The following is a 20581-nucleotide window of genomic DNA, read 5'->3' on the forward strand; positions in this document are numbered from 1 at the left end:
TTTTTTTTTTAAAGCTGTATAGATTCTCTATTTTAATGAGAATGATCATGAACAAAGACAATGGGAATCATGAACTAAGCTCATAACACATCCTTTACGCAATACAATAATGGAAATGTGGAGGACAAAATGTAAACACACCTTAAAAATAATCTTAAATTAATGCACTAATCCAAGATATAACTTCCCGTTTCTTTGTTTTTGCAGAGATCTATGATCAGAAGGTTTATGACTGATTGATCAAACGCATTTTTAGAGCTCCATCTGAACTCACCTTCTGTTTGGCGGCGTGTTCGGCCACCATGTCGCTGAAGTCCTCTTTCTCCACCTGCTGCTCTCTGACGTGCTCCTCGTACTTCTGCGTCATGGCCATGGGGTCGAGCTCCAGCTCCTCCGGCGCCAGAGCCACCTCCACCCCCTGAGAGTCTCCACCCAGCACCGAGACTCCGCCCACCTTCCGGCTCGTCACCGTCTGCATGCACCACACGAGAGAGGACCACACAATCAGAGGGGAAGCAGCAAGCAAACATGACACACACACAAACATCTGTCCAAACTCTCAATGGGTTCTCATGCAACGACTGAACAAGCACATCTGCAGTGATAAAAACGGTGTAGAGTTGACGTTTCCACCGCCCAGCTGGTGCTCGTTTATCTCTCGCTGTCATTTTAAATGCAAACGAGTGCCATATGGATGGAGTGATTTGCATGTGATGGCTGGGAGAGATCTAATGGAGATGTGAAGTCAGCGCTCCTGCAGAGATATAGACACTGAAATCAACCAGACAGAGAGAACTCTGGGATACGAGGCGGATGCTGTCTGGCTGCGAGGTGACATGATTACTATAAAACACACAAACCAATATGCAACTGTTTATTAATGTGTCTGGTTTTGTTTTTGAAAATTATAAATGGGAAGACGATGCATAGCAGGACTGGATAAGGAAAGATTTCATGATTCGATTAAAGTTAAAATTTGATATAGATTCGTTTAGATGTATATCAGTGTAGCGAATCAGCTCATGGGGAAATATGAATAATTAACCATAACTAAGTCTTAATTTAAGCAGACATTTGTCCAAAGCATCTAACAAATGAGGAAAATCATAAGAATTGACAAAAAATGTTTTTTTTTTTAAAGCTGTATAGATTCTCTATTTTAATGAGAATGATCATGAACAAAGACAATGGGAATCATGAACTAAGCTCATAAGACATCCTTTACGCAATACAATAATGGAAATGTGGAGGACAAAATGTAAACACACCTTAAAAATAATCTTAAATTAATGCACTAATCCAAGATATAACTTCCCGTTTCTTTGTTTTTGCAGAGATCTATGATCAGAAGGTTTATGACTGATTGATCAAACGCATTTTTAGAGCTCCATCTGAACTCACCTTCTGTTTGGCGGCGTGTTCGGCCACCATGTCGCTGAAGTCCTCTTTCTCCACCTGCTGCTCTCTGACGTGCTCCTCGTACTTCTGCGTCATGGCCATGGGGTCGAGCTCCAGCTCCTCCGGCGCCAGAGCCACCTCCACCCCCTGAGAGTCTCCACCCAGCACCGAGACTCCGCCCACCTTCCGGCTCATCACCGTCTGCATGCACCACACGAGAGGACCACGCAATCAGAGGGGAAGCAGCAAGCAAACATGACACACACACACACAAACATCTGTCCAAACTCTCAATGGGTTCTCATGCAACGACTAAACAAGCACATCTGCAGTGATAAAAACGGTGTAGAGTTGACGTTTCCACCGCCCAGCTGGTGCTCGTTTATCTCTCGCTGTCATTTTAAATGCAAACGAGTGCCATATGGATGGAGTGATTTGCATGTGATGGCTGGGAGAGATCTGATGGAGATGTGAAGTCAGCGCTCCTGCAGAGATATAGACACTGAAATCAACCAGACAGAGAGAACTCTGGGATACGAGGCGGATTCTGTCTGGCTGCGAGGTGACATGATTACTATAAAACACACAAACCAATATGCAACTGTTTATTAATGTGTCTGGTTTTGTTTTTGAAAATTATAAATGGGAAGACGATGCATAGCAGGACTGGATAAGGAAAGATTTCATGATTCGATTAAAGTTAAAATTTGATATCGATTCGTTTAGATGTATATCAGTTACGTGTGTAAACAATACAAGGAGAAAATGTCAGGTGGTACATTACCACAATATTAAGGGTTACAATTAACTCCAAATTCATTTGCCATCTATTATTTTTTTTAGCTATAATCCACCCTCAGATATAATTTATATAATTTATAAATTTATATAATATATAATTACGTTTCTACTCATTCCTTATTTAAATATAAACATTTAAATGTTGGCTGTCATAAAAATTTGTTTTCATGTACTCAAATTAGGGGTGTGACAGCACACGTATTCGTACAGAAAGTTTTCAGTACGGGTCTTTCGGTTCGGTGCGCATGTGTACCAAACAAATCGTTCCATTTTTTTCAGGAAATTCAGACAATAAATGCCGTTTTAACACTCTTTGTATATTGCCGTATAACACATCAGTTCTAACGGCAGCACGGAGCGCGAGTGAGCGTGATCACCCCTTCCTCTTTATTACTAGTTATAATACAAAACATACATGAATGAACATCATGTAATCACTCAATTAGTGTTTCAATTGCAGAAAGAAGCTTGTAAATAAAATGTCACGTAGCATTTCATTTACCTCAGGCAAGTCATTAGTGTGCACAGCTCGTTATTTGCTAGAGAAAAGTCTAGTGAAGAGCACTTGCCGAAATATTAGACAATACTTTATTATATTTACTTTAACTCTTAGTGATGTCTTCATTATTTAATGTACGTTTAAATAAATATTTTATTAAACAAGTTATGACACTGTAAACTATTATACTTCAACAACAAATAGAAATTGTATAATTTAGAAGTTAATTGAAAATTTTTTTTTTTTTTTTTGCATACAATTTTCTCATTTGAGTGTTGATTATTATAGTTAAAAATAAACAGTAATTGAATTTAAGTTTGGGCTCTGTTGTTAATTGTAACCTTATAGTAATGTAAAAGGGCTCCCTATAGTTTAGAGCAGAAGCTGAGGTAGATTTTTATCCCTAAGAAAATTGTAATTATAATTGAATTTATTTAAAGAAAGAGCAATTTGTTCAGTAAACCATTGTTAAATAAAAAAAAAATCCTCCTGCAGTACCAAAACCATACCGAACAGTGACGTCAAAACCGAGGTACGTACCGAACCGTCATGTTTGTGTACCGTTACACCCCTAATTCAATTATACATGAAATAATGAAGACTCGCTAACAGGTTAAGTGAAAATATAATGAATATGCAATATAGCCTCCTCTAGAGTTATGTTTTTATAATCAACTAATGAGTTTACAGACATTGATTGGCTTTTCTGAGGAAAACAATATTAAGCAACATTGTTTAGAAGCTGCTTTATTAATGTCTTTATGCGATTAAAACACTGAGCAATTACGTTTTGTGAAGTTGTTTCGTTTCAACTCCTTCTGATGTTCACTCGTTTATTTCATGCAATAACTAGTAGTAAAGATGAAGAGATAATCGGTTCACATGCCACTTGAACTGACATGCTATAGCGATGCCACATTAAAGACTGTCAAAACCCAGTGTATTGTTTGTATTTTGTGGTATAATTGATATAATTTAAAAGCTGAAACTTTGTTTTAAATCAAAAGTAACAAAGCTTACTGTGATTATTGGACGACAGGTGCTAAAAGTGGATAAAATGGGATTTGAAACTGGATGGGAACTGATATTGGTTGCATAAGTGCATTGTTTTAAATCAGCTAAGTTTTATTTAAATGCATATGGATGTTAAAATGAAAGCGTGCGTTTAGGTCCTGTCCCAAGAATTTATAACCCTATCTATGAAATCTCAAGTGAAGTCTCAAAATCTAATTATGAGATAAGCATCACATTTTGATTTCAACCATTAATTTCGCTATGATTTCAATATTTGACATGGCCCTACTCAGTCAATATTAAAGATATAAAGGTTATATTTTCACAGAATGTTCTACGCGTTTATGAAGGATGATTTTATGTAGAAAACAGTCAATCACAAAAAAATGACTTTAGCTGGGTTTTCACAGGCAGGGTCACATTTATCAAACCAAAACTGATCTGAGAAACTGAACAGCCCTATGCGACACGCATCCATCTCTCGCGCACAGCCGTACCGTAGACATGTCGTAGATGTGTGTGGACGCCATCATAGCGGCCCCGACCGGCCCCGTCCTCCTCTCCGGCAGCACCGTGAACAGCTGAGGCGTCTCGTTTCTGAAAACACACACAAACACGAGTTACACAAGCAGCCATTTATCAGACGCTTTCATCTTAAGTGCTTGAGGAAACGATGCTGATAGCTCACCAAACAGCAATTGCAGAGCTCAAACCTACAACATGATGGTTAACAGCCCACATTTCTAAGTACTACAACACACATTAGGCACAAATGTAGCTGGTTCTCATATCACAGCAAGTTTAAAAGTGTGGCTTCTGCAACACTAGAGGAATAATCAAGCCAGCATTGCCATATGGGGCCTGTCAGAGCTCTCACAAAGAGAATAAACACAATGAGTCACAATGTACTGTTGGATTAATTAACCCTGCAAAGCCTACTCTATCATACTTGATACATGAATTAAGGTCTCTAAACGATCAAAAGTTTGCTGGAAAACCTGTTGCACAATCTGCTACATGCCTTCTGTGATCTGATTGACAGTTTAGACTTTTTTCTAAAAAGGTAAAATCTTCGGCTCATCCTTCACGATGTCAAATCTTTACCGATTTTCATAAAGTTAATGCAAGAATAACTATATTGTTAGTAATATTTCGAATTGAATTAACTTAGGTTTACTTGATTATCCATCTTTTTTTCTTTAGTGAATATCAAATATGATCTTCAGGCTTTTGAGGAACATATATTTGCTCATCTCTCGATCATCATTGTATTGCATTGCATAATGTGTTTTGAAACCACAGCTTTGTTTATAAAACTAAGCATTAATATCACCTTACTAAGACATATCATTGAAGATATAGAGTCAGTGACAACTGATATTTATATGTTTTTGTCAGTAGTCTGTGTTATACTGCTATAAATATATAGATTTATATTACAAGATATCAGACTTTCATATAACTTTTTGGCCATTTAAATACCAGCATCTGCACCAAATTGCATATTTTTTGCTTAGCTTGATTCTTTGAAAAAATTAATTTATCTATATATATATCACAGCTTTGTTTATAAAACTAAGCATTAATATCACCTTACTAAGACATATCATTGAAGATATAGAGTCAGTGACAACTGATATTTATATGTTTTTGTCAGTAGTCTGTGTTATACTGCTATAAATATATAGATTTATATTACAAGATATCAGACTTTCATATAACTTTTTGGCCATTTAAATACCAGCATCTGCACCAAATTGCATATTTTTTGCTTAGCTTGATTCTTTGAAAAAATTAATTAATATATATATATATATATATATATGTATATGTATATACACACACATGTATATATACACACATATACACACACACGGTTTTTGCAGACATGAACAAGTTAAATTTAAGACTTTAAGACCTTTTTAATGATATTTGAGCGGTAATGAGACTTTTTAAGGACCCGCGGACACCCTGTATATATACAGCTCCATATTCTCTATATATCACTGTATGAGCCATAAAGGCCTGATGTATCACATGATACATATAAAAAAATATTGCATGCAAACTTTCACATTTTGACAAATTAATTTCATATGAGCAGATGACTTTAAGTGAATAGGGCCTTAAATTTGGCTCTGCTCCTCACATAAACTCGTATTTGCGCAGACACTCACCCGTCCATGGCCTCTTCGATCTTCTTCTTCCTGAGCTCGATGAGCTCTGGAGTCTCCATGCCGGCAGGAACAGAGGAGAAGCCGCCCGGAGTGATCATCCCGCTGTCATAATGAGAGAGAACAGACATCTGTGAGCCCTCATGTCTCAAACACACACAAGCCAATCAGAGACGGACACAGTCTGAGACCCTGAGACGAGCAGCACCTGTCTGCAGGTGTGAAGAAGCCCGTTTCATCAGGTTTCTCCTCATCACTCTCCTCCTCCTCCTCCTCTTCCTCAGACGACTCTTCATCAGACGCCTCCAGCTCGCCCCACGTGGTTCGATCGACTTCCTCCTCCTCTGCTTTGGCCTGTCAACATTATCAGGCAAACCAAACAACAGACTCAAACACCACAGGAAGGAGAAGTGTGTGAAGACATTTTTGCAGTCCTACAATTAGATCTCCTCCCAATGAATGATTAAAATTGCACTCTATTTTTCTCCCCAGGAATAAGGCACATATTCAGGATGTGATTTCGTAGTATGCTCACATGGAAGTCTATGGCGTTGGTGCCGAACACGTCTCCGTACAGCGGTCTTCCCGTCTCGTCCACAGGAGGCTTACCCCAACCGCCCGCATGATACCCAAACGAACAGCCCTGAAAGAGAGAGACACACCTAATTAGGAAGATATCACTGCTTTATATGACCACAACACTAATGAGCTTTACACTGCAGAACAGTTTTACTGAATCGTGTCTTGTTTAAGTCAGATCCTCTAATGGAGACTGATGTGCTTTTGTTAGATCATTAGATTGGTGTTACACGTTACTTTATTACCGGATTACAGACGAAAGTCTGTTCCTTTAAAAAGTTCTGCACATCACTGCTGGAAGTATTAATTGTGAAAAATTCTAATTGCATATTGCAGGCAAACCACATGGTTTGTCATTTTGACTAATGATCATTTTATTGAGATCACACTCACAAAGAGCCATTTCTAGCTAAAGAAATGCACAAATAAACATATATAAAATATACAATATTAATGTAAAAAAATTTTAATACATATATTTACTTTCTAAAAATTGCTAAAGTACATGTATATATATATATAAAGAATTTTAATATATACACTCTATAATCACAATTTCAGAATCTAAAACCAAGCAAATCATAAACATACACATAATCACACACACATACAGTACGCCTACATATTTTAGATATATTATTACCATGTAATAAAATGTACTATGGAGCAAAAAATGCATCAATTTAAGAAACATCTCTCCGATTTAAACTATTCTGCTGCAACCATGAAAGTCAGTGGAGGCTTGTTACCAATGCAACATAACGCAAATGCTAAATGAAAATGTTTTCAGTATAAACAGTTGGCAAATATTGCAGACGATTATGCTTAATAAATTGAGAAGCAGAAATTGTGATCATAAATAAAATGATTCATCATACACACATGCAATCTATGTACTGTATAAAAAATAAAAAATTTACAAAAACGTAAATTAAAATGTGGCTCAGCCAATCAGAATCGAGGACCGGAACTCTCCGTTTTATATTGTTGAATATAAAAGAAGATAAGTCGTACACACTGTTGTTTTATGACCTTGCTCAGGAACAGAATGTGGCAAGAGTAACATAACTGTATGAATATGTATCAGAAATGCATATGCAATTATATTAAGCCCTAAATATACATATTATATTTTTAAAAAGTTTTGAAAGACGTCTCTTCTGCTCACCAAAGCTGCATTTATTTAATCAAAAATACAGCAAAAGTATTGTAAATAATACAATTTTTTTTTTCTATCTGAACATTCTAAAATGTAATTTATTTCTGTGATGCAAATCTGTATTTTCAGCATCATTACTCCAGTCTTCAGTGTCACATGATCTTCAGAAATCAGCCTAATATGCTGATTTCCTGCTCGAGACGCATTTCTGATTATCATCAATGTTGAAAACAGTTGTGCTGCTTCATATTTGTGTTAGTTTATGTATATGAACCCAGATTGTACCTTCTCCTGCAGGGCTTCTCTCATCTCCTGGATGCCGGTTCTCTTGATGAACTCGGGCAGCTCAAACGGAGGTTTCTCTATGCCTCTCTTGCCCTGCAGGTACTTCCTCTTGAAGCACCAGTGACGGGGCACGGGCACCGTGTTCCTGGTGGCCTTCAGGTGCACCAGCAGCTTGGGCTCCTGCGCAGTCACGTCGTGCATCTCCACCACGTCAGGACGCGCCACGAGCTGACAGACAGAGCAGCACACACATTATGAAGCGTGATCATTCAACTTTACCTGACGTTAGTTCTGAAAATACCAATTGCTTACACTCTGAAATGACTTGAACATGTTATCTGAATGCGAAGTAATTTTTTTTAATGCAATTATGATTAAGACGGCTCAGTTATGCATTTCATATTAAAGGATTAGATCACCCAAATTTTGCTGATGATGTACTTAAGCGTTTGTTTCTTCATCAGATTTGGAGAAATGTAGAATTGCATCACTTGCTCAGCAATGGATGCTCTGCAGTGAATGGGTGCCGTCAGAATGAGAGTCCAAACAGCTGATAAAAACATCTCAATAATCCACAAGTAATCCACACCACTCCAGTTCACCAGTTAATGTCTTGTGAAGTAAAAAAGCTGAGTGTTTGTAAGAAACAAATCCAACATTAAGACATCGGAACTTTAAACTGTAACTTCTGACCAAAATATCCATAACATAAGTCCATAATGCATTATAATGCCATTTTCCTCTCACATCAAACACAACCCACGTATTTGTTTAGAGCTGTTTTGTCTTGTAAATGGTGTTTGATCTGTGCAGCAGACCAAGTCCCACGGTTCGACAAGCATGTGAGTGAAATAATAGTGAAAGTTTATCATTTGTACGCACGCAAACGATTTTAAACGGTTTCAGTGAAAGACAATGTAACTCGATTCGTTACTCGCGTGCTGTTTTCTATGTTCACAGACACACACATGAAGCGTGTTTCAAGCGGTGCGCAAACACCATACTGACTCCCCTCTTGAACAGACATATATAAATACAATTATGACAAAATAGCCATCTCGACAATCATTCTGGTAACCAGTCGGTTATGTCATAAGTGGAAGAGCACAGCGGAGAAATAAATCGGATATGTATCATTATATTGGATCCGTGCATCAGGTCTTAAAGGGGCAGTAGCCTATAAATACCTGCTGCTGTCATTAATGCTACTCAAACAACAAAATGTTTTTGACAGAGATGAATCAATCTATATTTAATGTATACAGTGAGCACTATGCAGTGTTATTTTACACTTAATTATTACATTTCTGTACCTGAATATCACCAACCTTACTTTATTTGTAACATTGTTCAGTTGTATTTATCTATGTTTGTAATTTGTGTTCGTGTTCTTATTTTTACTGGCTGCTGACTTGTCTCTTTAATCATGTTCCTGTGGCTCAGTGGTAGAGCTTTGCGTTAGCAGCACAAAAGGTCATGGGTTCGATTCCCAGGGAACACACATACTGGTAAAAAAAAAAATATTTAGCCTGAATGCTGTGTAAGTCGCTTTGGATAAAAGCGTCTGCTAAATGCATACATTATTATTAATTAATTAATTATTATTATTATGTTCGATCTTTCTTAGGCTAGGAGTTTTTGCTGTGGTATCGAAGAAGTACTTAGCTTTGAGTAATGGAAAGCAAAGTTACATTGAATTTTTTTTTTTTCCTTGCCGATCAGAAAAACGATCCGAGGCTCAAAAACCATAATATGAGCTGAACCGTGAGATTTGTGATCCATCCTGATTCAGACGAGATGACTTCACTGGATGAAGCTTTATTATTGCTCAACAGAAGCAACAGATTCAATTGAAAAATGTCTTGATGGATTTGTTTCTTACAAAAATGCAGCTTCTCACTTCACAAGAGTGGTGTGGATTATTGTGATGTTTTTATCAGCTGTTTGGACTCTCATTCTGACGGCACCCATTCACTGCAGAACATCCATTGCTGAGCAAGTCATGCAATGCTAAATGTCTCCAAATCTGTTCCCATGAAGAAAAACTCTATCTTGAATAGCGACCATTCCTTTAATCACATTTACAGTTAAAAGATATTCAATTAATCAGTTAATATACATTTTAATCTAAAGGTATTGAACTCGGAGGTGGTTTTAGGAGTCATTTTGATCAAATGAAGAGAAAAACAGAAATGGCACATTTGTTACCTGCTTGAGCTCTGCCACCGTCAGCCTGTTCATCCTCCTCAGTTTCTTTTTGGACAACTTCGGCATGTCTTTTCTGGCTTCCTGTCAAACAGGAAGTGGACGGCGTTAGACAGGAATATCATCAGGAATCTACAAGATCTAGAAGGGGCCTTCAACTCACCTCGTCACTGTCATCGCTGTCTTTCTTCTCCAGCTCGAACCCCTTCTTCTTAAATGAAAGGATTTCTGGCTTTTCAGGCTTCTCTGGCTCCTTTTCCTTCTCCTTTTTCACATCATCCGTCAGCTGTGATAGAAAGCCATTGAGTGGCACATCCAGCAAAATATGAGTTATTTTCAGTCTTTAAAATATCAGTCTAGGTGAATGAAGCAGGATGGATGTCAAACTGTGATGGAGGAGTATGAATTATGCATCAAACTCCAAACAAGCTTCTTATACATTCTCATATCATATAAGTTTTGCAGTTTAGTTTCAGCAAACATTCTTTTTGGAGCTTAGGAAATGTTGCGCTCTGAAAGTTACAGCACTCATCTCAAAACATCAATAAATGTAGCATTGTCTGACCTTAAACGTCTCAAAGATCCTCTTGAAGATGATGTAGTTTGGGTCGTAGACCGCAGGCTCCTCCGTCACGTACTCAATCTCCACCTCGGGCTCCTTCTCACGGCTCTCCTCTTTCTTTTTCTCCTCCTCCTGCTGCTGCCTCTTCTTCTTGTTCTTCTTTTTCCTGTTCCTGCGCTTGCGATTTTTCTATAAGTAAACAAGGAGAAATTCAGAGAGAGTTTGCAGAACGGCAAGTTAGATCAATGAGAGCCTTGCAAATGCTGCTAAAAAACATGAGGACACCTACATCTTTTTTAGAAAGACCACTTTCATCGTCCTCATCCGAGTATCCACGGGCGGAGGAATTATTCATATCCATCTCTTCCTCATCACCTTCCTCTGTGGATAAAACCAGCAACAGAGATGATTACTTCTGCATTGTTTGAATGCAAGCACTCTTTCTCTAACAAAAGACAATTCATGTTTTAAACCAGCTAAATTACAAACCTTTTCTAGAAAGCTCAGATTTGTTAGGCAAATTTTAAATAAATAGTGCAAGAGTTCATATAATGAATTACAAGCTAAACTACAAAAAAAAAAAAAATACAGCACTAATTTTCACTATGATTTTATTCATTCTCACACCCTCAGCTTATAAACTGGAGTCTCAAAAGTAAACTCAGTGTTCCTCCCACTGATAATTAGACTCGATGTGCTGAAGTGCTCTCATCTCATAAATATGATCATTAGCAACATTAAGGTGGCATTTAAGCATGAAATAAACCCTGTGGATTGGCAGTCATAGTGTTGCTGCTCATAGTGACCTGTAGGGGCGATGCTGAGCTGCTCCTGCCTCATTTCCTTCAGCTGCAGGATCTTCTCCAGAGCCTGAGGAATCTTCGGCCCGATGCCGACATCTTCACCTGGCCACGACTGAACAAACCAAACAAGTCAAGATTAGGGAAGAGATTGGGTTTGTGTGTCAAACCGATCATGCATTGAGGCTTTCAGGATCTCGCACCTCTCTGGCATCTTCTCCCGGAGGGGGCGGGACTTTCTGCCGTTGATTGGCAGATTGTAGCAACAGAGAAACACCTGGAGGGGTGGGGCCACCCTGAGTCCCAACTACAGGAGGACAGAAATCATGTCTAAAGTAAAAATCACCCTTATCAGTAACAGATTTGAAGGCTGCAGTCATCTCAATCTAGTCTGGTTGGCAAAAGGCAAGACAGATAAGGTGAATTAGGTAAAAAAAAATAATACTAATAATTAAACATACTCCCTATGTTAATGGAATACATTGCAACCTTTTTTTGGTGTTACAAGTTTTCTGAAATGTTATGTTTAAATACACAAATGAGGCATTATGTAAGTAAATATGCACTTGCATACATTTCCAGAAAATAAATCTGAGCATTCATTTTGAGAAAACAACCTTTAAAAACATGTGCTATGACTAAAATCTACAGGCACAGTGTACTAAAATAAACACTTGAATGTGTATTTTGAACGTTTTCTTTCCACTAGTCCGAAATAACATGTTATGAAAAGCCAAATATTTCTTAAATCTTAAAATAAACCAGTGCAAGAAAAAAATGTGTTTGCCTGTAGTGTCTTGCCTATTATATATTCTTAGTAAAATAAAAACAAAAGGCATCGAATCAGCATGATATCATAAAATCGATGTCGATGCATAAATTCAGAGCTGTTAAAGAAAGCATGCTGGCGAATGGGCATTTTGCCATATTTCTGCAGTATGAAGGCTGAGGGGCGCTGACCTCTGAGAGGCGGGATGGGGGGCAGGAGGTTGGGTCGTGGTCCCAGTTCAGGTCCTCTGGTGCCTGGTGGCGCCCCCTGCTGAATTTTAGCAAGTTCCTGCTGCCTCTCATGTTCCAGAAGCACAGCAGCAGCCTGAGAGAGAGACAAACAGTCACTTGTTTTTGTACAAACTTAACACATGCACAATCTACGTCACGAATACACATCAAAACATTTAGACCATTTAGCCATTTAAAAGTTTGGGTCTGTACGTTTTTTTTTTTGTCTTTTATGCTCAACATTTATTTGACATAAAATACAGTAAAAACAGCAATATTGCGAACTATTACAATTCAGAATAACTATTTTCCCACGTGAATGTATTTTAAAATGCAATTTATTCCTGTGATGTAAAACTGAATTTTTTAGTGTCACGTGATCCTTCAGAAATCATTCTAATATGCTGATTTGAAACATTAATTATTATCAATGTTGAAAACAGTTGTGCTATTCAATAGTTTTGTGAAAAGTGTGATACATTTTTATTTTGATTCTTTGAATAATGAATAGAAAGCTCAAACACATTGTAATAATATTGTAACTAGAGGTCGACCGATGTATCGGTTTTGCCGATTAATCGGCACCGATAGTTGATTGCTGGAACTATCGGTTATTGACAAAAATCCATGCCGATAGTTTTCCGGGTTGCGTCCATTGTTGGAACGGCTGAGATGGGTCTGCTGTCATTACACAATGCGAGAGCAGCCTCTAGTGGTTGAAATCACTGACCGCACGTGCTATTTGTTTAGACACGTGATACTGCACGCTGAACAGAGCGGGAAACTTCAGACACGGATTTAAATGCAGCCGACAGAAAATCCTGCCGCGCCACAGAACGCCATTCACATAGTTTTCCTTTAAATTACATTATATTGGTCCCGAATCGTTGTTAATGTACATAATGAATTGTGCATTTTCAGCAAAACGTTTGTCTTTCTGTGGCTCTAATAAAGTTTTTTAAACACCAAACTTCAAACTCATCCATGTCAAATTGTTCATTTTTGAAGTAAACTTGTGTCTGTTTGGTGATTAAATAAACAGTTTTAGACCGCTGCTCGAGTTGAACGCGACGCGTCCGGAGTGTGTGTGATACCGGTGAGTTCTCCTAGACTCAGCGCTGCACTTTTATTTTGATTAGATAATCAAGTGTTCAAGAATAGAAGCAGTTCAAGTCTGAGAGTATACATACAATATCCATATGTATATAATTTTAATGCTATAGCCTTTGTGTATATATTTAAAGATGTGCCTCTAAGCATGACAGTTGAAATGAAATGGTAACATAATTTCAACATTTACTATTATTATTTTTTTACTACTACTACTAGCATGGTTCAGTACTGTTTTTGTTAATAAAGCACTATTTAATTTTTGTTCAGTATCAATTTTAAAACTATCGGTTAATTAATCGGTATCGGCCAGTGTGGTCCAACCTAGCTATCGGTATCGGCAAAATCCACTATCGGTCGACCTCTAATTGTAACTGTCACTTTTGATGAATTTAATGTGTCTTTGCTGAATAAAACTACTAATTTCTTAAAAATAATCATACTGACCCTAAAAGTTTGAACAGTAGTGCATAAATCATTCACAATCAAACAGCTGAAACTGCTTGAGCGATATGGCAGAAATCCTTCTGAGTTTAGCAGCACGGTTGAAAACAGCAATAAGAATAAGTATTTTCTCACCCGTTTCTGCTGCTCTAGGAGTTCCTGCTCCTTCATCTGCTCATCCATCCCTCGCGAATCACCCTGAACACACACACATACAGCTGTAAACAACAGCCTGAGACACAAGTAAAACTTTCATTTCAATAAACTCCTAACTCTGGTTCACCATTTAACCCGTTTAGCATAGCATTTTAGTTCTAAATTTTAAAAAAAGCTTCTTATTTTGAAGTTAAACATGTGAGTGTTTGCGCTGATTGATAAGGAACGAGATGCACTCGTGCATATCTTTGATCGTAATGCTCAGAATGCATTGCAAAAATTAAAAGGACTGTTTGATGGAAGTCACCGAGCAACAGAAGTGGAACTTGACGGTAAAGTCATGCAACTGAGGTCTGCATGTGAGTGAGATGTAAGGTTTCACACTAGAGGTCTGCACAGGCTTTAAACTGAAGCCCGAACCCGACCCGTACCATGCATTTTAGTTCTAAATTTTAAAAAAAGCTTCTTATTTTGAAGTTAAACATGTGAGTGTTTGCGCTGATTGATAAGGAACGAGATGCAATCGTGCATATCTTTGGTCGGTAATGCTCAGAATGCATTGCAAAAATTAAAAGGACTATTTGATGGAAGTCACCGAGCAACAGAAGTGGAACTTGACGGTAAAGTCATGCAACTGAGGTCTGCATGTGAGTGAGATGTAAGGTTTCACACTAGAGGTCTGCACAGGCTTTAAACTGAAGCCTGAACCCGACCCGTACCAGAGATCGTCTGACCCAGCCCGACCTGAGCGGCACAGTTCAATTTAGAGACCGAACCCGACATCTTTTTTTTTTTTTTTTCCCACAACGAATAGCCAATTTTTTTTTTTTAAATGCTATATTTCACAATTGCATGCAACGGTCAGTAAACAAATACATGTAAAGAAACAGAATCATTAAGGCTCGGCCAGTTCACAAGGCAAAAGAAAAAGCACTTACCAGTTATGAAAGTTTATGAACATCAGGTGCCTCGGTCACATAAATTCTGCCGAGTTTTTGAATGGTTGTATACGACAAGACGATAATTCTTCCATCATGCAAATTATGGTCATTTTCGTCAGTTAAGGCTCGTTAGCATTCGGTCTGCTTTAAATCAGACACAGAGATGCAGTGCGGTAAGATCGCATTTATTTGAATTAATATCATTTATTTGAATTAGCGAGAGAGAGAAAGAAAGAGCGAGTTGCGTGTGTGAACCTGCATCTGCGCGCCTCTCTCTACAAGCAATGAGGCTTAGTTCCCTCAAAAACAGCGATTTTACCCCCTCATTGCAGAGAAATATAAAGTTGCGAGTCAGTAGCCTGTCGAAGCTATTTTACTAATAAAAGTTTCCGTGCGGTGTTGTTGTGTGCTATAATGTGTGTGCGTGCGTCTATGAAAGCAGTGTAGCCTACTGCATATAGTTTTAGCTAAGCTATAAACCCGAGCCCGACCCGAAGCTATTCATTAAACATTAACCCGAACCGAAACCCGAAAGTATTTCGGGTAGCAGCTTTAAATCAGACACAGAGATGCAGTGCGGTAAGATCGCATTTATTTGAATTAGCGAGAGAGAGAAAGAAAGAGAGAGAGTTGCGTGTGTGAACCTGCATCTGTGAAAAGTTTCCGTGCTGTGTTGTCGTGTGCTATAATGTGTGTGCGTGCGTCTATGAAAGCAGCGTAGCCTACTGCACATAGTTTTAGTTTAGCTATAAACCCGAGCCCGACCCGAAGCTATTCATTAAACATTAACCCGAACCCGACCCGAAACCCGAAAGTATTTAGGGACCCGTCGGGCTCGGGTCGGGTAGCAGACCTCTAGTAGCCTATTGGTATCAGTGATACTGGCCTTCAGTCATAAAAAACATGCCATTAAACTATTATTAAAAATGTACTGTCTTTAGGTTGTTTGTACATTAATTTGAAGATTGAATGTAAAATTATTGCAATATAAAAGTATATTTAAAAACATTAATTTTAGGTGGGATTAATCGCAATTAATTTCAGAAAAAAATGTGTGATTAATTTGTATTATATATACATATACACATACATATACATATATATTCACATTAAGATCATTCACTCTGAAATACACCACATTAAGCAACATAGGTTGTGAACAACAATACATGCTTAATTTATAATGTTTTTCTCATTATAGCCATGAGAAATGAGCAAAAGAGGGTTAAATGTGATGAAAATGGTCATAATGCAAAACAAAGCTTCATTATCTTCGTGTGATTTTAAGATAATAAAAAAAAACAGTCAGACATGTTCTGGAAAGATTCACCTCGTGAGATTCAGACCATTATCACGTTTTACTATAAAAGCAAAATAAAGCTCGCTCATTAACCCCCGAAAAACTAAAAGCAAGAACTCAAAGCAGCTCCACGTATACATCCACACCAAATCACCAGAGCGAAACGGAGCGTGCGGAAAGCGCCGATGGCTTTTCAACTTTAAAAAGGCGAAAAGAAAAGAGCCTTATCACCATAACAAGGCCTTATCAGACAACAAACCTCTCTTCCCGTGACTTTCATCTTGCGCACTTGTTCCACTGATCTTATGAATAAATCATAAAGGCCGTCCCCCCTTCGGCTCGCAGCAGTGCATGCCCTGTAAAACACAGAGAAGTGTTTATGGGAGATAAGAGCCACAGAGGTTGCATTCCCAATAACGCCTTTTATCACTCCTTGTCCTCCCCGAGCATCGACTTTTATGACGCACACCCACGACAGCAGAATGGATAATTAGGGGAGTTTGTGGAGTCGACACCATCCCGGCCGTGATAGAGGAGCCAAAAAGTTTCCGTGCGGTGTTGTTGTGTGCTATAATGTGTGTGCGTGCGTCTATGAAAGCAGTGTAGCCTACTGCATATAGTTTTAGCTAAGCTATAAACCCGAGCCCGACCCGAAGCTATTCATTAAACATTAACCCGAACCGAAACCCAAAAGTATTTCGGGACCCGTTGGGCTCGGCTCGGGTAGCAGACCTCTATTTCACACACAGAGCTGTGTCTCTCCCTCACCTGCGCTGCTCTGTCGTCGTGCTGCATCATGCCCATGTGGATGGGTGGAGGGCCGCCCATCATGTTCATGGCCTGCATCATGTTCATGCCCGGCGGCAGGGGCATAGAGGGCATCGGGGGCATGGGCGGCAGACCTGGCATCTGAGAGACACACACACAACAACACGGAGATACTTGCCTTTGCGAACACAACTAATTGAAACACAAAGACAGAGAGGGAATAAACTAAACATGGCAGTACCGTAGTAGTCATGACCTTGTCATCTCCTCCTTGCATGTTCGGCTTAGTTAAGATCATCCCAGACTGCAGAAGAGATTAACGTTAAACTCAGAGAAAGAAATGCATCTTATGAGCAGACCTGCACTTAAAAAGCCTGCATGTGTTACCTGTGCGTAAGATTTCAGTCGGTCTATGAGCTCCTCTCTGGGACCTGAAGAACACAAAACACAAAGAGATGGAGCACAAAAGCAGTGTTAAGTCGCTGGGGGATATTTGTAGCAATAGCCAACAATACATTGCATGGGTCACAATTATAGATTTTTCCTTTTATGCCAAAAATCATTAGGATATCAAGTAAAGATCATGTTCCATGAAGAGATTTTGTAAATGCCCTACTGTAAATATATCAAAACTTCATTTGTGATTAGTAATATGCATTGCTGGACTGAATTGAACATGGTTTTAATGGAGTATGACTGTATTTAAATCAGTTTTCAGTGTTATTATATCACACAAACATTCACACTGCGCTTCACGAGCGACTTCATTAACGCTTAGTTTATGCCCTTCACAGTCGTGCGTGTCTTAATCACCCGAATACATGTAAATACAGCTTCCCAGAAGACGTATTCACACGTGCGACACACTTTAGCGCGAGGCTTTGCGCAGTAAAGGCCTGAGCAGCAGACAGGGACACAACAGGCTAACCGGCTAACGCGAGCGATAAGGCTAGCCAAACTCCGCCACAGAGCTCGTATTCAAACGTTTTCATCTCACCCATGTTAGGTGCTCCAAACTCGGCCAGCTTGGCCTGCAGCTCGCCGTGAGTCCATGTGTTAATGGCTGTATTTGAATCAGCGCCCGGCGGCCCGTCGCTAGCCATGATGAAGCTCTACGGAACAAACGCGCTCAGGCGCAAGGGATCACGGGAACGCCGCGCACTGCCTCATGGGGCTTGTTGTTCATTACGTCGCGCAGTGTGCAAATATGGAGTATGTTATCAAATGTTGGCACACAGGACAGATAACTCGTTAAAAATAATATTAAATCTGTTTAACCAAACTTGGGATACTGGACATCTTCCTTCAGTGTGGAAACAAGCAATAATAGTACACGTTCTTAATCAGATCCTTCTAGTTACAGACCAATTGCCTTCCCTGTTGAAAAAACCAGCATATGCTGGTTAGGTATGTTTTGACGCATCTGTGAAAAGTTTCCGTGCTGTGTTGTCGTGTGCTATAATGTGTGTGCGTGCGTCTATGAAAGCAGCGTAGCCTACTGCACATAGTTTTAGTTTAGCTATAAACCCGAGCCCGACCCGAAGCTATTCATTAAACATTAACCCGAACCGAAACCCAAAAGTATTTCGGGACCCGTTGGGCTCGGCTCGGGGAGCAGACCTCTATTTCACACACAGAGCTGTGTCTCTCCCTCACCTGCGCTGCTCTGTCGTCGTGCTGCATCATGCCCATGTGGATGGGTGGAGGGCCGCCCATCATGTTCATGGCCTGCATCATGTTCATGCCCGGCGGCAGGGGCATAGAGGGCATCGGGGGCATGGGCGGCAGACCTGGCATCTGAGAGACACACACACAACAACACGGAGATACTTGCCTTTGCGAACACAACTAATTGAAACACAAAGACAGAGAGGGAATAAACTAAACATGGCAGTACCGTAGTAGTCATGACCTTGTCATCTCCTCCTTGCATGTTCGGCTTAGTTAAGATCATCCCAGACTGCAGAAGAGATTAACGTTAAACTCAGAGAAAGAAATGCATCTTATGAGCAGACCTGCACTTAAAAAGCCTGCATGTGTTACCTGTGCGTAAGATTTCAGTCGGTCTATGAGCTCCTCTCTGGGACCTGAAGAACACAAAACACAAAGAGATGGAGCACAAAAGCAGTGTTAAGTCGCTGGGGGATATTTGTAGCAATAGCCAACAATACATTGCATGGGTCACAATTATAGATTTTTCCTTTTATGCCAAAAATCATTAGGATATCAAGTAAAGATCATGTTCCATGAAGAGATTTTGTAAATGCCCTACTGTAAATATATCAAAACTTCATTTGTGATTAGTAATATGCATTGCTGGACTGAATTGAACATGGTTTTAATGGAGTATGACTGTATTTAAATCAGTTTTCAGTGTTATTATATCACACAAACATTCACACTGCGCTTCACGAGCGACTTCATTAACGCTTAGCTTATGCCCTTCACAGTCGTGCGTGTCTTAATCACCCGAATACATGTAAATACAGCTTCCCAGAAGACGTATTCACACGTGCGACACACTTTAGCGCGAGGCTTTGCGCAGTAAAGGCCTGAGCAGCAGACAGGGACACAACAGGCTAACCGGCTAACGCGAGCGATAAGGCTAGCCAAACTCCGCCACAGAGCTCGTATTCAAACGTTTTCATCTCACCCATGTTAGGTGCTCCAAACTCGGCCAGCTTGGCCTGCAGCTCGCCGTGAGTCCATGTGTTAATGGCTGTATTTGAATCAGCGCCCGGCGGCCCGTCGCTAGCCATGATGAAGCTCTACGGAACAAACGCGCTCAGGCGCAAGGGATCACGGGAACGCCGCGCACTGCCTCATGGGGCTTGTTGTTCATTACGTCGCGCAGTGTGCAAATATGGAGTATGTTATCAAATGTTGGCACACAGGACAGATAACTCGTTAAAAATAATATTAAATCTGTTTAACCAAACTTGGGATACTGGACATCTTCCTTCAGTGTGGAAACAAGCAATAATAGTACACGTTCTTAATCAGATCCTTCTAGTTACAGACCAATTGCCTTCCCTGTTGAAAAAACCAGCATATGCTGGTTAGGTATGTTTTGACGGTTTCGTAGGGGTCGGAATACAATGGATTCTGTATTGTAGAGTCAGACACAAGGAAAGCACAGACCAACAAAGAAGTAGTAATAGCAGTCTTATTTGATGTGAAGAAGGCATACGTAGGAAGATCTTTGTATGCGGATGACGGGGCTTTGTGGATTAGAGGCCGCAATGTATCGTATGTCAATAAGAAAATGTAAGCTGCAATTGATGAAGTGGAAAAATGGACCCAATAAATGGGGATTTAAATTATCTGTAGGAAAGACACAGATTATTTGTTTTTCAAGGCGGCACAAAATCTCACCCCTTTCTTTGA

General features: G+C 39.5%; 1 protein-coding gene across 1 annotated transcript in view; it reads right to left on the reverse strand.

Moving 5' to 3' along the window:
- The window catches only part of LOC107570762 (splicing factor 3B subunit 2-like), a 29351-nt gene extending 10975 nt beyond the window's left edge, over positions 1-18376 (reverse strand). Inside the window, exons 1-18 of the mRNA XM_016257016.1 lie at positions 18192-18376; positions 17582-17625; positions 17436-17498; positions 17195-17335; positions 14165-14227; positions 12437-12569; positions 11680-11783; positions 11483-11591; positions 10966-11057; positions 10680-10865; positions 10278-10400; positions 10118-10198; positions 7899-8137; positions 6422-6569; positions 6095-6240; positions 5890-5991; positions 4210-4309; positions 275-472 (exon numbers count right to left, since the gene is read on the reverse strand). Coding sequence (XP_016112502.1) covers positions 275-472; positions 4210-4309; positions 5890-5991; positions 6095-6240; positions 6422-6569; positions 7899-8137; positions 10118-10198; positions 10278-10400; positions 10680-10865; positions 10966-11057; positions 11483-11591; positions 11680-11783; positions 12437-12569; positions 14165-14227; positions 17195-17335; positions 17436-17498; positions 17582-17625; positions 18192-18297 — 2178 coding nt within the window. The 5' untranslated portion in view covers positions 18298-18376. The remainder of the gene's footprint in view (positions 1-274; positions 473-4209; positions 4310-5889; positions 5992-6094; positions 6241-6421; positions 6570-7898; positions 8138-10117; positions 10199-10277; positions 10401-10679; positions 10866-10965; positions 11058-11482; positions 11592-11679; positions 11784-12436; positions 12570-14164; positions 14228-17194; positions 17336-17435; positions 17499-17581; positions 17626-18191) is intronic.
- Between the last annotated feature and the right edge of the window lie 2205 nt (positions 18377-20581).

Source organism: Sinocyclocheilus grahami, unplaced genomic scaffold, assembly GCF_001515645.1.
Source record: "Sinocyclocheilus grahami isolate Dianchi unplaced genomic scaffold, SAMN03320097.WGS_v1.1 scaffold1502.1, whole genome shotgun sequence".
Classification (NCBI taxonomy): domain Eukaryota; kingdom Metazoa; phylum Chordata; class Actinopteri; order Cypriniformes; family Cyprinidae; genus Sinocyclocheilus; species Sinocyclocheilus grahami.